The sequence below is a fragment of the Hippocampus zosterae genome, chromosome 21, assembly GCF_025434085.1.
Source record: "Hippocampus zosterae strain Florida chromosome 21, ASM2543408v3, whole genome shotgun sequence".
Lineage (NCBI taxonomy): Eukaryota > Metazoa > Chordata > Actinopteri > Syngnathiformes > Syngnathidae > Hippocampus > Hippocampus zosterae.
Genome location: NC_067471.1, coordinates 8543033 through 8562906, shown reverse-complemented (window position 1 = coordinate 8562906; position 19874 = coordinate 8543033). Strand labels below are relative to the sequence as shown.

The 19874-nt window shown below is 49.3% G+C and overlaps 1 protein-coding gene across 4 annotated transcripts; it reads right to left on the bottom strand.

Moving 5' to 3' along the window:
* Positions 1-168: 168 nt before the first annotated feature.
* On the bottom strand, positions 169-19872 carry sema3c (sema domain, immunoglobulin domain (Ig), short basic domain, secreted, (semaphorin) 3C). Of its 4 annotated transcripts, XM_052055425.1 has the most exons (21): positions 19777-19872; positions 19599-19666; positions 15772-15871; positions 14807-14890; positions 12810-12982; positions 7370-7530; positions 6797-6859; positions 5327-5446; positions 4981-5071; positions 4774-4893; positions 4557-4699; positions 4363-4477; positions 3925-3994; positions 3363-3507; positions 3060-3282; positions 2624-2712; positions 2470-2511; positions 2232-2389; positions 1851-1918; positions 1640-1770; positions 169-1518 (listed from the first exon to the last, which is right to left on the bottom strand). In XM_052055425.1, the coding sequence occupies exons 5-21, from the start codon at positions 12955-12957 to the stop codon at positions 1084-1086; spliced, it is 2322 nt and encodes a 773-aa protein (XP_051911385.1). In that variant the 5' UTR covers positions 12958-12982; positions 14807-14890; positions 15772-15871; positions 19599-19666; positions 19777-19872; the 3' UTR covers positions 169-1083. The 4 variants fall into 4 exon arrangements, 3 of the variants coding, with proteins under 3 accessions (XP_051911385.1, XP_051911384.1, XP_051911383.1); XM_052055424.1 differs by lacking the exon at positions 14807-14890; XR_007960510.1 differs by lacking the exons at positions 15772-15871; positions 19599-19666; positions 19777-19872 and having other exon boundaries at positions 169-606; positions 897-1518; positions 14807-15033.
* Between the last annotated feature and the right edge of the window lie 2 nt (positions 19873-19874).

The following is a 19874-nucleotide window of genomic DNA, read 5'->3' as shown; positions in this document are numbered from 1 at the left end:
AGCGCTATGCCGTGGCTAGGATGCGGGTTTATCGAGTGAAAAAAAAAGATTTCTTTGACTTGTCCTGTGTGAATTGTGCAAGAAAATGCGTACTCGGCAAAGTGTCAGACGGCATATCGACGGCCGACGCTACGACGTGACCAGAAAGAATACCAAAGTGCATTCATATTCAAAAGCGAGACGTTTTATACTGCACAACAACACTGAAAAATATCAATCCGGAAACGGAAGTTAGCTATCAGTAGATTAGCATCAAACAAACGCCACTGAAAATGTTATTCCGAACGACCCGACGACAAACGAAGGTCATTATTGACACTGTGTGAAAAGGCCTCGAATAATTTCAACGTCAACTTTGCGGTTTTGCTGCTAACTCCCGTTAGCTAGCGCAAAGCTAACGGAATTACAACCAAGGGCAGGAATTGAAATCTTTTGTTTTAAGACGCGGTACGGTGACGTTAGCCTGTTAGCTTAGCTTCGTAGCTCACAGAGATGCAATCTCAGCTAAACACATTTAATTCAGGACATCGGTTCCACGAATAAATAGAAAAGGGTTGCTTACATGGTGCTTGAAACGCCGCGTCCCTAGCAACATTAACTGATGATCTGCAAAAAAAAAAAAAATACAAACAACATTCAAATCAATAGCGTCATATTGTATTTACACAGAAGACGAGCGCGTATTCACATTAAATAAGGTCATCTTTATCTACATGACGTATTCACAACGCGGCGGACATTTTCCGCTTTTGTGCGGATTAAAGCACAGTTGAGGTGAACCCGCGACCGAAGCGGTTCTCAAACCGGGGGTTCCTCGGACCACCTGGGGAGTCTGCAAAAGAATTTGCAATAAATTATGAGCGGATATCCTCTCGCTGATCAAAGTGAATGCTTACATATTGGAAGTGGACACTAACGACTTGGAAATGATGATTTGGCATCATTTTTTTCCCCCCTCAGAGAGTCAAGCATGCATCCATCCTCTTCAAGCCTTTTGTCACGACACGGCATCAAAAAGGTTCTCAGGCCCCGTTTCGCTGGTGGCGGGCGCTCCGGCGACATCGCGGCCGTCCGTCTGTCATTTTAGTCCTCCGGGAGGTGATTCCGCCTGTGGCGGCTCTTCCTGCGATCCAGCAGGGGCTTGAGCTTGGCCAAGTCCCCCCTGAGCGGCCCCGGCGGCGGGTGCGCAACGCTCTTCTGCTTCTCCTGGAGCTCCTTCCTTTCCTTCCTCTCCTTGCAGTACTGCTGCACGGCCAGATTCTCGGCCGGGCTGAAGGCCTCCAGCAGCGCCTTGGGGTGCGCGCCCGGCGCCCCCGCGGACCAGGGCCACGGCGAGCGGCCCCTTTCGCTCAGCGCCCCGGCAGCGGCGGCGCTCAGCACCCGCAGGCGGATCTTGGCCACGGTGCGCTTGAAACCGTTCTCGGTGGTCAGGCAGTAGTAGAGGCCTTGGTCGGAGAGCTGGGCCGAGCGGATGAGCAGGCCGTGCTCCGTGGACAGCACGCGCTCGCTCAGCTTCACCTGAGGTTCGCGCGAACAGCCAGGAGAAAAAAACAAAACAAAAAACAAGAGTTGGCGTTTAAGGAGCCTGGTTTGGCGTAAAAGTAAAAATGGCCGCGGGGACGGCGGGACATGACCTGACCTCTTTCCTCCTGTCGTCGTCTCTGTGGATGAGCCAGCGGACGGACGCCTGAGGCGACTTGGGCAGGCACTCCAGGAAGGTGGTGTTGTTCCGCACGCCGTACTGCGTCATCTCGGCTGCATTCCGGTAAGCTAACACCCCCCCCCCCAAAAAAAAAAACAAAAAAACTTTAATCTTACACCAAATAATTTTTTGCAATGCGCAAAGTCACCTTTCAGATTGAATCCGCGGCACTGCGTGAGCGGATTTCCGTGCATGACATCTTGCCTCCTGCTCCTCCTGCGAGCAAAGCAAACGTCAAGGTCAGCGCGGCGGCGTCCTCACGCGCCACTCGGCCCCCCCCCGGTCTGTGTTATGTCTGCGCGCCGCTTTATTTTTATCCTCGTTTATCTCATTGTTCAGTCGTACCGACGCGAGTGGCATCGAGAAGTCTGCCAGCGAGTCTTGCTTTTGTAAAGATGAAAGGATGATTTTCCAGAGCGGTATTGGTCAATAAACAACACGGACCCGATGGCAAGATTCCAAATGCAAAACGCCATACGCGGGCTAACGAAAAGCATCTGCCGTGGAACGGAGCGAGTTGCGGGCACACCTTTTTCCGCTGGGGTAGAAGCGCGAGCAGCGGTGTCCGTCCCAGGCGCAGTACGGATCCCTGGCCAGGCAGCAGTCGGCGCAGGCAGCGCCGTAGGCGTGGCAGCGGTGTAGCGACACCTGCGACACGCCCAGCTCCGAGCTCACGTACAGTTGTTGCTGGGGGGGTGGGGGGTGGGGCAATTGTCACTCATTGTCTCACGGACAAAGATTTGAGAGGAAGAAAGTACAACGCTTACTTTTTTGGAGGAGATTCTCAAGTTGGTAACCGGAGCTTCGTTCTAGGGGGGTGGTGTGGGGGGGGGGACCACAAAGTTGAAATTTTTTGTTGTTGTCGTTGACAAAACGGATTTTTCAGGAAAAAAAGACACGCGGATGACGACAAGGAGAGACCTGAAAGACTTGCAGCTCCTCCAGGATGAGATCCTTGTGCAAGGATTGATTGGTAGGCAGGGCGATCACCTTCTGGATGCTCCCTTTGTCTGCGGAAAGAAGATTTCGGTTACCGCCGGCGGCCAAAAGGAAGCGCGCCTGCCCTCGGATCATTTACGCGCCATCGGGAGCTGGCCGCCGCTCAAGAATCCGGCCTGAAGAAACAAAGCGGCCGCCTGCCGTATCAAACAGCGGGGGGGGCATGGACGGATTTAAGGGCGTCGCCGTCCTCGCCTCGCTTTATGTTTGCTTTTCCATACGCCTTAGGCAAGGACAAGAGACGTCTTTTTTTTTTTTTTTAAGGGGGGTTAAAATTTGAGAATAAATGTAACTTTGTAAAATGCCAACTATTTGCCCCAAAACAATAATTCGGAAAGTTCTGCGTTAAAGTTCCTACCGGTTCCCAGGAAGAGGACTTGGTAGTTTCCGTCAGCGGCGGCCACCTGGTCCACGGCCACCGCCGTGTACTTGTAGTCGGCGCCGGTGCGGACCACCAGGGGTCTCCTTCCCACCGGGTAGATGGGGTTGAACATGACCGGGTGGTTGCGCACAAAGTTCACCACGTCGTCCGGGAATTCTTTGGTGGTGCGGATGTCCGGCGTGAAAGCTCCACCGGGGCACTGGTGAAAGACGGGTAAGAATTTTCCAGTTTTCGGACAAACTTGTGGGAAAATCAGGACACAAACGGGCGGCGGCTCACCGTTCCGGGTCTGGGGTACGGGATGCGTCCCTGGAAGGCCACCCACTGGAAGTTGGGTCCATCTCGATGAGCGAAGGGCCCGTTGAAGACGGTGAGGATGTCAGCCATGTTGTACACGCACACCGCCGAGCCTTTGAAGACGGAGCTGGGGGGCAGATGGGAGGGTCACCGCCGCGTTTTCATTTCAATCCAAGCGTCGGTGCGCGGCGGGGAACAGAAGCGGCCGATAAGCGAGACGTCGAGCGCGCCGACTCCATTCGGCATGAAAACACGCGGATCGGGTGACGCGGCCCTGACGATTGGCCACGCTGAAACGCGAGCCGCTCAGACAGAAGCAATCAAAACCGCACCAGTCAAGCAAGATTCAGTGCTACCATGAAAATTATGTATGGAATCCCGATTCATTTTCATCCGAGACTTTTTCGGTACCCCCCCACAATCAAATGAATTTGCTCGGCAATACATAATGACGATGACGTTGCGCTGTGGGGGGGGGGGGGGGAAGAACTCCTTTATGCGGAACGTTCCGCTCCACGTAAAAAGAGCGAGCGTCGTCTTTTACCTTGTGGACGTGAAGACTCCGAACACCAGCAGGCCTTTGGGATGCTCGCTTTCCAGCAAAAACACACTTTCTGCAAGGAGCAAAACATAAAAACATCTTGCTCGGGCTGGAATCGGTGCCAAAAATCTGCAAAAAGCTGAAAAAAAGCTGAAAAAAGCCGGTTTGACGCACGCGTGTGTGGTTTGCAATAAGCCGTACAAAGTTTCAAGCCAGTCAAAGAGTGCTGGACTCCCAAAAATGTTGCTGAGACCTAAAAATAAAATATTTCTAAACCAAAAACCAATGGATGAAATACTAAATATCTTTAGCAGAATTGGCTACATAATTTTTTTTTTTGTTAAATAAGTGACAGCAAGATAAAAATGACCGAAATGATGCAATTACGGTTTATTTATCAACGGTTATTCCCATTTCTTGACTCGATTCCATCCAACTCACCCAGCTCATCAAAGTGCGTCTCCGTGCCGTCCTCCTCCAGAACGGAGCAAACCATCCGCGCCTTGAGGTAGGTGGTCCACTTGTTGACCATACTGCGTTGGCCTCCGATGTCGCTCTGCAGGCGAACCGGACGGACCAAGACGCGTTTGATCGCAATCCGCTCATCCGAGAATGACCTCGAAGGCCCCACTTACTGGACAGACTCGCGCCACCATGCTGTGGATGTTCCTGGTGTTGCCGTTGTTGTCCGTCAGCCTCTCGCGCAAGAAGAAGTACAGTTTGGCGTCGTTGGGGTCCGTCCCGTCCGGGATCAGGTGGGCGTCCACGAAGATGGGTTCTGATTCAAGAAACGCCGAGGATGAATAAATGAATGGACACTCTTTGGATTGCGAGGCGTCCCGCCCGGCGTACCGCTAAGCCACTTGGAATTGTGCTGGTCGGTGCGTACGGCGTTTCTCTTGGTGAGGCTGCGGAAGATGGCCGCGTCCGTGCCCATGAAGTCAATGTACATGCCAGAGAACAACTCCTGGTCTAAAACCACGACAAGCTTGGCCATTAAGAGGGCACCGACGATGTGCAAAATACTTTTTTTTTTTTTTTGCGTGTGTCACGACCTACTGAGCATTATGGAGACGGTGTTGACTCGCGGGTTGAAGGAGCACCTCCCTTTTCCCGACTCGGACCTGGAGTCAATGTGAAAGGTTTGTTCCTGTCGCAAAGAGAGGAGGGAGGACGCGATAAATCTCATACAAATGACTCGTTGAGCAGTTTGTTTTTGTCTTGACAGAAAGCTGCAGAACAAATCAAATCTTCGCCTTGAGCCCTGCTCAAATCCCCGCCGACGCGCCCTGGGAACGGCGGCCGGCTTGGTTGCCGCGGTAACAACCGGCACCATCTGCCGTCTCCCATCAAAGTGACGCGAGGATTGGCTTCTGAAACACTTTTTCTTTTTTTCCTTTCTTACCTCCGGCCGGCGCCCCCTGTTGACGTAGACGCAGACGGGGCTGTAGGCGCCGCTGCCGCACACGAAGAGGTGCGTTCGGTTGTACGGCTGCACCACCCGCACGAAGTTGCCGCAGCCATGCTGTAAAATGACAAAACGGAAGAATCTGCCAAAACTGCCGTTTGCTGTGAGATGACTTGTAAGTCCATTTTTTTTTTTTGTCAAAGCAAAAGTCAGCCGAGCGATAACTTCTTCTCGAAAGGCACTACTTATTTAAAAAAAAAAAAAAAAAGACACAAGGCTCTGAAATTTGAGGTCTAGAATACATCTTTTTTTCATCTACCGAATGCAAAGAAGCATCCAAATTGGCTGGATTAAGGGGCGTGGCACCATTTGAGCAAACAATTTACGGTCCTTGCGATGTTTTGTCATGAATCATGAAAACGAGGCGATGTTTTCACGACTCAGTTCGTGCGTGCCACTTTCTTGGCCTGCTTTGAGTGCTTTTATAAAATCTGGCTTCCAGAACAGCGTTCCATCTCGTCCAAGATCCACTCAACGTTATCAGGGAAGCGGAGCCTTGTATCAGGAAGTGTGTGTGTGTGTGTATGAGAGAGAAGGGGGTTAAGAATCCCAAGCACAAGCAGCCGAGTTGAATATTCCGGTGGTCGGACATGGAAAAAATGAGCGCTGAAAAATGAGAAAGCGATGCAGAGCGCCGCGCCAAATATTTGCGGCAGCGCTTCTGCCGCGTCCAACTGCGGTCATACGGGAGGTGACGGAAGGAGGAGCGGAAAATGAGCCCCGACACGTGTTGCCTCCTTTTACTTTAGATTTTCCCACTTTGCTGCGCTTGTCGAGCCGATTGAAGCCGAAGGAGGATCGTCAGGATCTTTAACGTGCGGATTCATAAAATTTTGGCGATGTGGAGGCTTTGATTTCGCCGGTCGGCCTCCCACACGCCCCCGCGGACATCAGCTGCCGGACACATGTGGACGCACCCGAGACGGACAAGCAGATGAGGCAGAAAGGGGTCAAAGTCCTGACGCACTCCCAAAGATAAATCCGACAACAGCTGAGGGAGATATTGGCTGAATTGCAAAAATACAAAGGAAAAAATGTGAGGAGTAAATGAACAATCAAAAACATGCAAGAAGGAGATGTTAGGTGAAAGCGAAAAAAAATAACATGGCAAAATGAATATTTTTAAAACAGAAAACTCTGATATTCAGCCACCAAGATTTGGGGATGAAATTGTGACAATGAAAAATGTGAAGTAACATGCACAACTAATGCATGCAACTCCTAACCAACAGAGGGCAGCACTTCATGGGACAATCTGACTTGAAAAAGGAGCAAATCTATGTTATTGGGCATCCAAAAAGTTGTGCTGTGTTCAGAGTCTGCTCATTTAAGTTGGACAACTGGTGACATCGCTTATGACAACTTCTGAGTATGACGAACATTGAGAGAATTCCGAGGCTAATTTACCGTGGGGTCTTTTCCCGCCATTTGGCATTCCTCGATCTTGCTCGTCGACGCCGGCCAAAACACCTGCAAAACAACATAAGAAGCTAATTAACGGCGGGAGACACGGTGGCAGCAGACGCTCATGAATATGCAAATGAGAAGCTTTGATGAAATGAAAGGGGGCCCAACACATGTTGAGGGGAAGGAAAAGGTGGCGCTCCGTGAACGCACCCCGCAATTTGCGGCGGGCGGGGAGGTTGTACGTACGTGTGTGTGTGTGTGTGTGTGTGTCTGGGGGGTGTGCGGAGGGGAGGGGGAAAACGTGAACGCTTTTCCATCTGTTAATGCGCCTCGCGTTGTCAATTACGCTTGTCGAGAGCTCCCTCGGCGAAGCGCTCGGGTGCTTCAATGGCACCTTTGGATCGCCCCAAACGCTTGTTCAACATGTTCACCATTTGCATAATATCGCTGCAGAATTTTCAGCGTCGCCGCGTTAACACAAAGACGCGTAGGCCGCGTTTGGTCACGTGGGATCATGCAAACAAAATACGGACGTAAGAACGTATAGAAATAAAATATGAAGAGGTGGTGGACCTTTTGCGTGGCATGTGTGATGTTGTTGATGTCCATCGAGAGCACGTGGTCCTTGCAGCCCACGTACATCCGGTCCTGGTCCTCATCCACGTGCAGGATGCGGTAGTCCATGGGCTTGTCCGACAGCGCGTAGTGGTCCAACGAGGCGCCATTCTGCAGCTCTGTCGTTCAAAGATATTCAAATGAAAACCCCCCACAAAAAAAGGGAAATGGAATGCTTCCAATTTGCAAAAGTCAAGGGTACCTAAGAATGAGCCCAGAAGTGCAACACGGAATTAATTGGAGCCAATTTTTGCCCTCATGGTACAACCGCTTAGACAACCAATGATTGGACTCCAAAATAACAATTTGGATCTTTTCAGGACAAAAACTGGTTGCGGGTAATCTTTAGCTGCTAAAGCTAAAGTCAGCTTCTATTATTTTCATCACTTCCAGTCGAGTCCATAGCAGTGACTTGGAGGCCGCACGCTAGTGAGGTTACAGTCGGAAAACGTCTCTTATCATTAAAGGCGGCCATTGTTCACACGCCGAGTAAACATTCCCAGACCGGCTACTTCCAGGCTATTGGCTCCAGAGATAAAGCGCTCTTCAGCCGGTTGCATCATGAATATTCATGGCTGCTTCAATCAGAACGCCGAGAGCGGCGCATAGGGAGGCTCTCAAGTGCAACAAACAGCCCTTTCCAAAAGACTGTTTTGGGAGAAGTCACCTTTTTGTTTTATTTTGAAGTGGCCCCGATGGCGAACGGTTGTTTGGGGTTGCCGAAGTGTTTCCATTTGGAATGCTTTCCCACAACTCCTTGCGCACAACGTACAAGAAATTTGGGAGGCAGTACAAGTCACCCCAAAAAGGCTCAAGAAACCAGACCAGAAAGAACACGGGGCGGGGGTGGGGGGGTCTGGCATGTTACTTGAAAGTGGCCATTTTAGGCTTATCGTGGCAATTTTCCTGCAAATGCGCGGCAAGGATTGATATGCTGGTTTTGAGGAAGGGGCCAAGGACCGCTTGCAATTGCGGTGGTGAAACTTCTTCTTTACCTGCCTCTGGACCGCAAAGCAAAGTCATCCCATCTGGCTCTCAACAGTAAAACGGCACATTAACTTCAAACAGATGAGGCGAATATCATCCTCGCGTTAAAAAAATAACGGCTCGGCCATGCCAGGGTGTGAGCGAGTCTCGCTAAATTGAAAACACACAGGAGGGAGAATTGTGCCAAGTCACCGTTTCATCTCCGACACGCTTCGAGGACGCTCTCCTTGACCCCCCCACCCCCGGTGATGTTGTCGAGCGAGCCTCGCCAAAATGGGCACCCGCAAGCTATCGTTTCAAGGCTCGGTTAGGAATGTCATCCATGTGCGGGAAGTCATTCAAAGGGAATAAAGAAGGGGGGGGGGGATCCACAAAGTCGAGTCCGAGTTCTCTGGCCGGACAAAGAGACGATTTTTTGTTTCGCTTTTCGTGGCGTGCGAGCCCCTCTCCGGCCCACGTGTTGCTCCGTGAGTCGAGCAAGTTGAGATCACGCAAGGCGGCCGCGGGAGGGAAATACCATAAAAGCCAAAGACGGGAGGAGAGGGGACAGAACAAATCAAGAGGAAGTAGGCCATACCGCATCTGACAGTTGGAGGCTTTTCTATTATGCATGCGGGCAGGTGGGACTTTGACCCCTCGGTGAAATGCCGCGTTAATAAAATCCGAGAGGATCTGATGCAGCGGCGCCCGCAGCGGGGTGAGCGGAAAGGACAAATACACACACACACACACACACCGGCCCCCCGTCTGTGTTTGGAAGTCATGGTCGGATAAAAGCTCTTTTGTTGGAACACCCCCTCGCTCCCCCAATAATCACGCAACTCATTTCATATGCATTGCTTTTATTTATATATCTATTATTATTATTATTATTTTTTTTACATTTTGGGGTATCATGCTCCGATTTTTTTTAAAGTTAAAAAAGGAGAAGAAAAACATCCCAAAATATATAATTGAATTATAATTAAATTATATAATTTATAATTATATTATATATAATTATATATTTAATTATATTAAATATATATATATTTTTTTAAAAAGGCAAATATTTCACAATTTTTATTTTTAACTTGGATTTTTAGCCTGAAGTTACTTTTTCAAGCACATGAGAATCTTGGTGGCCATCCACAGCTTAAAATAATAATAAATCAGGTAATGTCCCCGTTTGATGTTGATCCAGAAGTGATCCAAAGTGCACTGCTGGAAGCAAAGAATTTCTCTAGAAGACCCCACAAGACAAACTTTGGGGCTTTTAAAGTTTTACGACGCGCCCCATCTTCAACAGTCCCCCCAAAAAGGGCAACCTTGTTTGGAGACTTGGAAGTTTTGAGCATCCTGCGGTCAAAGTGGAAATTGGCGACCGTGTAAGCTCACAACAGAAAGGGAGCTGCTTTTTTATTGCAGAGACGCGGCGGTGAGAAGGCCTTCCCAAAATCTGTCCGGACTTTAACGGGAGGATTCCAAACAAGTCTGAGTGATCAAACGGCAAGGCGCGGGCCGTGCTGGTAAACAACCCACTTTGAAACCGTCGGCATGTCCATAAAAGAGCAAGTTTGTGGGCTGAACGCTTTTGGAGCGCTCCTCCACCGTGTTCAGTCGAGGTCAGAAGATGAATCTTGTGGAAGGCGAGTTTCGGAACATTTTGAAGCTAGCTCATCGTCATCTAAAGTCACCCGTGTCGTAATGACGTCCGACTTGCTGACTTTAAATGGAAGATTCCAGAGCCCTGCAAGTAAAGCGAGGCCTGGAGTGTGTCCCTATCGAGCGACAGCCGCCCCCCCCACCTCTGATGTTATGAAGGAAGCGTTCCGAGCTGACCTGCTAACGTGTCGGCTAGGATTCCCACTTGGCTGAAACACGAAGCCAGCAAGCTAGCCAGTTGGCACCCCAATTAGCACCCGGGGTCGAGCGTCCGACCACCCCCTCGCCCCCCCACCGCGCGAGTGAGCGGCTTTTCCCAGTGGCTATGTCTACGAGTCACAAGGGGGACGTGAAAAATCTGAAGCGCAACCCGCCTAAATGAGGCGACGAGGTCGCCGAGGGTCAAAGGCGGTTGCGCGGCTGCCGTGCGTCGCTTCGATTTGGCTTTCGGCAAATTTTGTCTGGGAGCACATGTCGCGCTTCTGCTTTGAAAGCAGTCGTCAAGTCGAGTCATAACGTGTTGATTTGCAAGCGTGGAGAAAAGGCACTGAGGCAGATGGGGGGGACAAAGTGAAAACAAATGGGCATCATTTGTTCCGTAAGAACCGAGTTGTAGTCATTTTCCTGCCACTTTGCCATCAAAACAAATAAAAGATCTCTGGCCATAGAAAAATGCCTTCAGAGACTGTCAAATGTTCAGCTTGAATTAAAAAAAAAACAAAAACTAAACAAACTATTCAGTGCATTCATGAATTTTAAATAACAGGCAGCTAAGTCATTAAAATTTGGGACCGTTCAAGTTTGGCTGGTCAAGGGCGCGCCGGCGGAGTGACTCGGCGCAAAGCTGTTTGCCACCAATCAGCTGTAAGGAAGGCACATTGGGCCGACCTGGAAACTTTCAGTTCCTTCCCGCGCTTCCTTCTACGACTGACATCTATCCCCCGTGGTGACAACATTCTCCTCCAAATGAGGCTTGCGCGGTAAAAAACCGAAAAAAAACCCCAAAGTGGAAGCTAGCAGTGTAATCAATCAGTCCGCGTGTCCGCCCAGCAGGTGAACTTTGGATTTTAAAATAAACATTCCTCGATTTGGGGAGCAGCTTACAGTGAGATCACTCACGGGATGAAATGATCTGAATCGTAAACACGCACCGCCGGGCCAACCGATTTCTTTCCCACAAACGTCAACTTCCACCTTTGCTCGATGGAAGCGGCAGACGAGGAAAGGAATGCCACTGATTGGCTGGAAACTTCTCCTTAGACATGACCAGTCGATATCCGACAGGAATTTCTGCCTGAAGTGTGTGCTTGAGGCACGCTCTGGGCTATTTTCCTAGCTTGCTTTCTTCTGGAATTTTTTTTGGGGGGGGGCACCTGCTGGGTGGCCAGCAAAGATCGGCCCCCACATTTTCGGGATGGTTGTTCGTTATTATAGTCTGGAAGTTACGCAGGGAAAATAATCAATAAATGAGGCGTTCTCCCGCTCCGAAATATCCTCCCGACTGACACCCGATCGGCCCTGAGGCGGCTTCGGTTGCCGACGGGACCTTTGGCACCCCCCCACCCTCCCCGCTGAGAACTTGCTGGCTCCGGACATTCTTTCGCTCTTCTCTACTCGAGGCTTCCTGTCGTGGCACCGCCAGGCCACAATTGAAGCCGCACAATAACCGCGGCGAACCCAAATAATCGAGTGTGCGATCGCCACAAAAGGCGACGCGGTGATTTAGCGTCGGCGGGTGTCGAAAGATGATTGAGATCCGCGTTTGCGTCGCAGCGTCATCTCTGCGAGGCGCCATCGCTGCCGATCGATAAAACCAACAGCATGTGCGCCGTCTGTATTTGCACACCAACTTCACACACGCCGAGGTAATTAAACGCAGCGCTACCGTGCAGGCATCTCGCACTAAACAGAAGCAGGCTAGCGCTTTGTTTGAATCCCAACTTTGAGGCAGGCAATCCCACCGAGACGCAAACCGACACCGTCCGAAAAAAATGAAGAGCTGGACTGTAAATCGTAACGTGACGTTTGGCGAGATGAGAAGGACAAAAATGCGAACGCGGGTGCACCTCAAAGGACGAACAAAGGCTGTAAACAACCTCAACAGGTGGCGCTACAACGTTTTGACAAACAGGAGATGGTAGCCAATCAGAGGCCTGCAGGAAGTCATTTTGGGGAAAAGGAGGGGAATAATTCTTCAATATAAAGAAGATTAATCTACCACAATAAATTGGTGAAGGATAGGACGTTTACACTTATAAAAATACATACATCAATTATATTCATATTGAATAAAAATACTTTAAAGTAGTCAAATGATCTTGTACAACAGCAACAAAAAAAAAAGCAACACCACATTTCAAAATGAACTTTCCCAAACTCACTTGATGGCACTTTGAGACTCGAGCTGACCCTCGTTTCAAACATTCACACGACAATTCTACATCTGGGAAATTAAATAAAACAAAAGCGCGGCGAGAGCCGAGGGGATTAAAATTTAACGAGCAGCAGGTTGCCGAGGTTTCTCTCTCGGCGGGATTCCAATGGACTCTCTCCCAGTCCGAATGGTACGCTCGGAAACGGATCGAGCCGGAGAAATCCGCAGCAGACTGTTTGCATTAAAGCCCTCGGGCTGTGTACTCTCGCTACTAATGAATCCACGAGCCGTGTACTCGACTAATGAAGGCACCGCGGGGGGCTCGCCAGTAAACACGCGGCGGCGACGCAGACTCATTAAAGCGCAAAAGGCATTCATCTTTGATGCGCTTACCGTCAAACGAGAGGAAGACTCGGGGCAGTGGCTGAGGAAGGCCGCCGACGCCCTGGGAGAAGCGGCTCAGCAGAAGGGCGAGGAGAAGAAGAAGGGGCGGCGTGCCCACCGCCGCTGGTGACTTGGCCGGGGCAGCTGACCGGCTCATGACTGACGGGACGGGACGGCACCGCCTGAAACGGGAGACGCAACGTTGGAGTTAGAACGACAAATCACCTCCATCGAGTCAACAACAAACAAAAAAATAAAAAAAGTGGGAACCCGCATGACTTATGCAGATGTCGTTTAATATTTTTGAACAAGGAATATTTTCATTATTTATGTCTTGAAAACTGTTTTTCATCCGAGACTTTCAACTTTGTTTTAGTATCTTTTTGTTTTTAAATTTATTGCTTTTTTTTAGCTGTTTGGTTTTTTTTGTTCAATTTTTATTTATGTCCTGCACGGTGGTTTTTCAAATTTTAAAAGGAGAAAAAAAATGCTTTTACAGAAGGAATACAAGCTATCATATAGTTATTTTATCCCGATTTTTTTTTAAAGAGAGTTAATTAAAAATATTTTTGAATGAACAAATTATGCACATGCAGTACTTTTATTTAAAAAAAAATACACTACATAATTTATTGAATTCCATGTACCGGTATTCTATAAAAATAATCATTGAAGTTCATTTCTAACCTGAAATTCATAATTTAAAAAAAAAAATCTCCCTGCTTAGCATCTCAAATCAAGCGCCCCCTCTGGGCGAGGAGGCCCAAAAGGTGATTGACCTCTTGCGAAACGATGACATACTCGACACGAAATTGTCAGTCTTCCATTCCGTATCTTTGCACAGGCGTCTCCCTGAAAAATGGATGAAGTAAATCCTCATTCTTCGTCCATACGTTAATTATTGATCAGCGGCAGGTAGCCGACTGTAGCGCCGGTGGGGCTCGAGCAAACTCAAAGCCTCTTACGGCCATAAAAAAAAATGGTTCTTACAAGCAGGTGGATCTCTGCTCTCATGGCTTATGCAGGCACGCTGAAACATTGATGATTGCCACGTTGCAACAAGGCAATGAAACTTTTAGTGCACTTTGTGCACCCCCCCCAAAAAAATATAAAAAAGTATAGAGAACGACACGCCTCCATCAATAAAAATCTTCAATTCAAGTGTAGGGAAACACTTTGGGGAATTTTCTGCTCCCAGTGCACCAAGCGAGACCGGTTGAATGGGGTCAGTGCGGAAAAACAATTCCAAGGGGCAAAAAATTTAAATCTGAAAAAGGTGCCTGCTCTGACCCACATTACGATAATGCGAATGACATCGTAATTGCTCGTGATAAATGAAACATTATTATGAGCCATTTTCTAGACAATTTCACGTCCACTGGCAAAAAAAAACAAAACAATCAAAAAATGAACCCGCTTCAGCGACCAAATAACGGTTTCCACAAAGCTCATCGTCGCACGCTGGCCTCCCAAAGTCATCGTTGCCAGTTGTCCAAACTCCATCACGTTCCGAGCCTCCCCAACATCTGCTCAACCGGCGCGGAGAATCGCTGGCCGCTGAAATTCCCGCAGCTGCTCAAGTCATCTCCCTTGACATCCCGTCATGCGTGCAACGCTCCTTGAACCTGACCCGGACCCCCGCCTATCCACACCTCAGGACATCCCAAAGTGCCGAGATCCAGGAATTCCAGAATAGCTGAGATGAAGCGGTTAGCGATCCGCGCGGCAGCCTAAAAACTTCCTAACAAGACATCACGCGCTTCGCCGTCTGCTTTTCCTGAAACATTCCGCCATCATAAAAATAGCTGAGTGGACGACAAGAGTTGCAACGGGGTTGCTCAATCTGTCCTGCGTGTTGGCGCACCACACCCAGCGACGCTGACAGCAGATGTTCATATTCGGGGTATTTGGAACATTCCGGCTAGCGATAAGCTCCCGTAAAGTTAAGGCAAAGTTGATAAGATGCAGTTGGGAACGTCACGCAAACGCATGAGAGGAGAGTTCACCTGATGATGTTCTTCCACCTGATCCTGAATCGAGAAGGATCGCAGTGTGACGCACGCAGCTGTCAGAAGCGGCCGCCCGCACTTCTAATCCAGGTGAAGACAAGAGAACCCGAATGGTAAACGGGTAGCCTAAAAAAAAAAAATTTTTTTTAAGTATCTCAGCACTTCCCGGGACTCGGCGGAGGAAGCTATTCCGCCTCGCGAGTGGAGTTGACTGAGAGCGGCGAGGAGAGGGAGGAGAGCGGGGAAGAGGCAGCGAGGGGCGGGTGTCCTGTTACGCCAACCCCCCCACCCCCCCCACCCCCTTCGCTCTTCTTCCTCGCCCCCTGTCATTAACAAGACAGCAAACGCGCGAGCTTTACAGCGGGGATGACATTTTGCCAATGAATACTTACAGAACATGATTCACGACATGGCCGCTTCAACGGGCTGCGGGACAAACGTTTTCTTGCGAGAGATGTTTTCTTCACCCTTTCTCAAATAAAAAAAATAGGATTTGTGCGCCTTCGCCAAGCCGATGCGGGTCGCCCAGTTAACCTAACTTCATGGCTTAACTACATCAATTAACTTCCCACTCCCCACACTGTCAAAAGTGTAAAAGAGGATACTGCTGGCTAGCCTGGCCTCAACTGTTGGCTGCCGAGACGGGTTGCAGTCCAAAGATTTTTTTGTGCTGATGGAAATGTTTTTTACGACGCGTTCACACTGCATTCCTGGAAAATGGCTGCATCAGAGGCGTAACAGTCGAGCCAAATGTGCCACGGCAAGCTTCACACTCCGGTCCCAGCTGGTGGCATTATGCCTCCGGATACTACGTTGGGGTTCTTGGCTGCCTCAACGGGCTGTGGCGAATACATTCTTTTTGCTCACTATTATTTGGAAACGTATTCGGGTTGCGGGCCAGCCCAGATAACAAATACGGATGGATTTGTGCTTCTATTCTCAAGATTTGGGAGACTACTCACCTGAAAAACACACGTTGGGAACACCACGGGCGGCGATAAGGCGGTGGCTCGTTTTGAAATCCTCAAACGGTCTTAAAGTCGTTATCGGACCCCTGGGATGCTGGGAACCAGAGGGATTGAAATGAGATTTTGGTTAGTGGGACAGAGTCCAAAAAGCAGGTGGCCCTTCATGACATCATCTGGTTTTATCTGCGACATCTTGTTCCCTTCGGGTTGGGACTGATTGGGTGTGAATTTTATGATCAATCCTGTCTTGCAGTATGCGCGCTCTTTTGGGTTTCACTGGCTGAAATTCCTCATGGATGTGGAATGTTCTTATCAAGCCTCTTTGCAGCTGTTTTCAAGGGAAAACAAAAGAGATGACCGCAACGAGACCTGCACAGTTCTGTTTTGAACAAAGACGGCAGCGACTCGCGGACCAAACGGAGCAAAGCACGGCGACGGAAGCGATTCTTCTCAAAACGTTACTATGGTTGGGTTAGAAACGTGAAAAAAAAAAAAGAGCGCCCGAGGAATCGAAAAGCTCGTTGCGCCATAAAAACTCCAAACAGTCATTCAAATTCCATTTCAAATTCAATCGTTTTGCAGACTAACAAAATGGCGCCATAAACTTTGTTTGTTCTGCGTCAAAAACTGTTTGCAATGGAAACCTGCGAATGTCTCTTGGTCCAAAGTAAGTCACACACTTGGACTGTCATTCCAGCGGCGGGCTTCCAGAAACTGCACTCCACTCACTTAAGACATCGCTTTGATGCATCTGCCCAGAGGGGGGGGGGGAAAAAAAAAAAAACTTTACCAGGTTGAATAATCAAAAACAGACTACCACGGCGTCATCAGTGGTGTTTTTTTCTCTCTCTCTTTTTTTAACGACGTAACAGATGTCGATGTAGTCAGCCCAGAGTGGCTTTGCAGATGCGCAAGATTGATGCTTCAATCCCCACACCGGAGCTAAATAACCCCCCCCCCCCCCCCCCGCTCGACTGTCATGTTAAGCTCGCAGGTGGGATCTTCCCGTGCGCTTTGACGAACGCGCCGTTTATGGGTTTAAGTTGCCGCTCGGGCACCCCCCCCCGGGGCCTTGCGGTCGTCCCGCGGCGTTCTGCGTCTCCCCCCCCCCCGCCCCCCCACCTCCTCCTCCCGTGGCAGGCCCATGCGGCATATGGCTTTCATTTTGCATATCATCAAACGCAAACCAGGACTGTGTTAGCGGAATAATTTTCACGTTTTGTTTGGAGCGTGCGCCATATTTAGATGACATTTGCATTCCAACTGCGACCAGCCTGCAACAGAGGTCGAGAGAATCGAATGAACGCGCGTCGTGTCGGGTATATTCAACGCGGACGTCTATTTTCAGACTTGTGTAGCCGTGCTGAGTCGTCATGAAGCGGAAGACGGCAATTGTGAGTGGAATTCTGCGTTTAGACTAATGAAGTCAAGTATTTGCCAACGCGGCATGTTTAAAAATTAACCTGAACTTTTGTGCTCTTGTACTTAATTATCTGAAAATTTTTTTAACTCCTAATTTCAATCGCAGGACTTTTGGATTTTGGACAAAAGGCGTCCCTCTGGGAGGACGACACCATTCGTTGGAGACTCCGACGGGAATACTTGAGCAGATTGCAGAGCGCCCCTCATCTAATTACTGTAGCTCCCATTCATTCCTGCGGGCTTAGGTGGGGGCGAAGTTGACCTCGTTGAGTTAATTAAACAGACTGCCCGCTCATTTGCTTAGCACGGGTATTCATTATTGATCGGAACCCCAAGTAATCCCGATTTAATGGTTTAGACTTCTGAAGGCGGGTCAAGCAATCGAGTTAATTGAAAGAGGGCAAAATGACTGATTAATTAAACAACCCGCTGAGCGTAACTCTGTGTCGGACACATTTGAGCAGGGAGCCGGAGGGTCCCAGATTGAGCGGTTGTCAGTTGGGTTTGGATATGGGGGGTGTTTCACAGACGGCAATCTGGCGGATGAACCTCAGGGAGGGACTGATTTGCGCAGGGGTGTCTTCCAGAAGGAAAGCAGGTGACAAAGATGTGGAGGGAACGGCAGCTTTCACACATCAGGTCGGGGGGTATGTTTTATCAAAAGCAACCTCACGGACGGACTAATTTGCGGAGGGCTCTTGGGGGACGTTTCGCAGAAGGCGGGGAGGGAATCTCAGGAATGTCCTAATTTGTGGAGGGCGTCTTGCAGAAAGCAAAGGAGTCCGCGTCAGACAAACTTGAGGAAGGAGGTTTTGATTTGGGGGGGTGTTACAAAAGGCAACATGGCTAGGGAACCCCATGGACGGGACTAATTTGTACAGTGTGTCTGGGACAATGTTTCAGAGAAGGTACCAAGGTGAGTGAATCTCTGGGGTGGACCCGAGGTTGATGGGTTCCACTCGAAGGTTCACAAGGGGACGTTTCACAGAAGCAAACCTGGCAAGTGAACCTCAGGGACACGGACTCATTTGTGAAAAAGTGTTTGGAGGTTCAGGGATTGAGCGGTTCAGATACGTGGTGAAGTCTGCTCTGACCCGCCATGGGGTCTTTGCTCGTCACCTCCCAGCGGGGACACGTGGGAACCCCACTTCACGCATCCGTATCGAATGCCAAGGTCGGGTAAGGGATACGACTTAACCCCTGCGCCCCGGTCAAAGTCGGTCATTCGTCATGCTTCAGTGGATCACGAGAGCCATCTGGTATTAAGTTTGCATGTCGGGGGGCTGCTGCTGCTGCTGCTTGATATGTTTAAACAGGCAGCAGTGGAGCGAGTGGCAAGACCGCCGCCGACACTCTGGAGGGCCGTAGCCACTTCAGGGCAGACGGTCCTTATTCGAGGCTTATTTTGGCGCGGCCCACCCGCCTGTCCGTCGTCCCATTGAGCTGCCGGCTCGTGTTTAAAGCACACTCTTTGCCAAACCGCCGGACGTTTACGTTATATCCAGGACGGATGAGGCTCTGGCTCCTCGCCTGCATGCACATTACGCCTTTCTTAGTCTCTGCCAAACTCTTCAGTTCTCATGCTTGTATTGTTAAAAGTTATTTGCTATTAAAAGCACAGACATGAATGGAGAACAGAGCGTGTATACAAGTCGTAACTGAGCCGGAACGACAGTGTCCCGCAGTGGCTTTGAAAGCTACTTTCAGAAGATTCCTTTGCCCGGAAAAGGTTCAGAATCAAGGTGAGGAAGGACTGACACCTTTGCGAACCGGACAGCAGTCTCGTTTTGTGAAAGTGCATGGTTGGAGACTTGTGGAATGGCATTTTAAAGTCACTTCTGTTTCAATTTCAGGAGCCAACTGATTGCCGATTGACATGTGGAAGGGACGACAGGCATGGTGAACCCTGACCTTGAAATCAAGGCTCTGACTGACTGGAAACACCCACGGAGAATCCGTGAAGAAAGAAAATCCCATCCTGGGGGGGGATTGGCGTGGCAGTGATAAATTGTACCTTTCCTCGTTATCTCTGAGGGATCGGTTTGCGATGGCGCCTGCTGTCAAAAGTGATCAAAGGTAGATCTTATCAGAAGTTGGACTGAGGTGGTTCAATTATACACGTCGAATATCGAGAAGTTTCGCGGAAGGTTAAAGGAACACATTCCCCCTGGCCCACCATTGGATTTTGTTTCTTTCTAAGTGCCAATCTGAGGTTCTCTCTTAAATTTGGGTTGATATCCCATTTATGAAGAAATTTGTTACGTTGGGTGTAACTTTGTCACGTTGGACAGGTAATTCATTGCGCTATTTCATGTCACACGAGTCTTTTTTATCTGTTTGAATGTTTTGTCATGAAAAAAACATTTGTTATATTTGAAACAAGTTGAAAAAAAACTCACCGGCCACTTGATCAGGGACACAGACCAGCTTGTCCTCATGGCAGCATGCTAGCACATTTAAGACGATCCTGTTTATGAACAAAGAAAAAACACCATTGAATGCAAAATAACATTTCAAAATGGATCAACGACATTTCGAATGGACTGGAAGTTCAAATGTGAGTCGCAATGAACATACCTACGGTACTTGGTGCAAGAAATGACTCATTCTCACATGAATCATTGACTGCCGTTGGGATATGCCGCCACCCAGTGGAAGAGCAACGCACTGCAGGC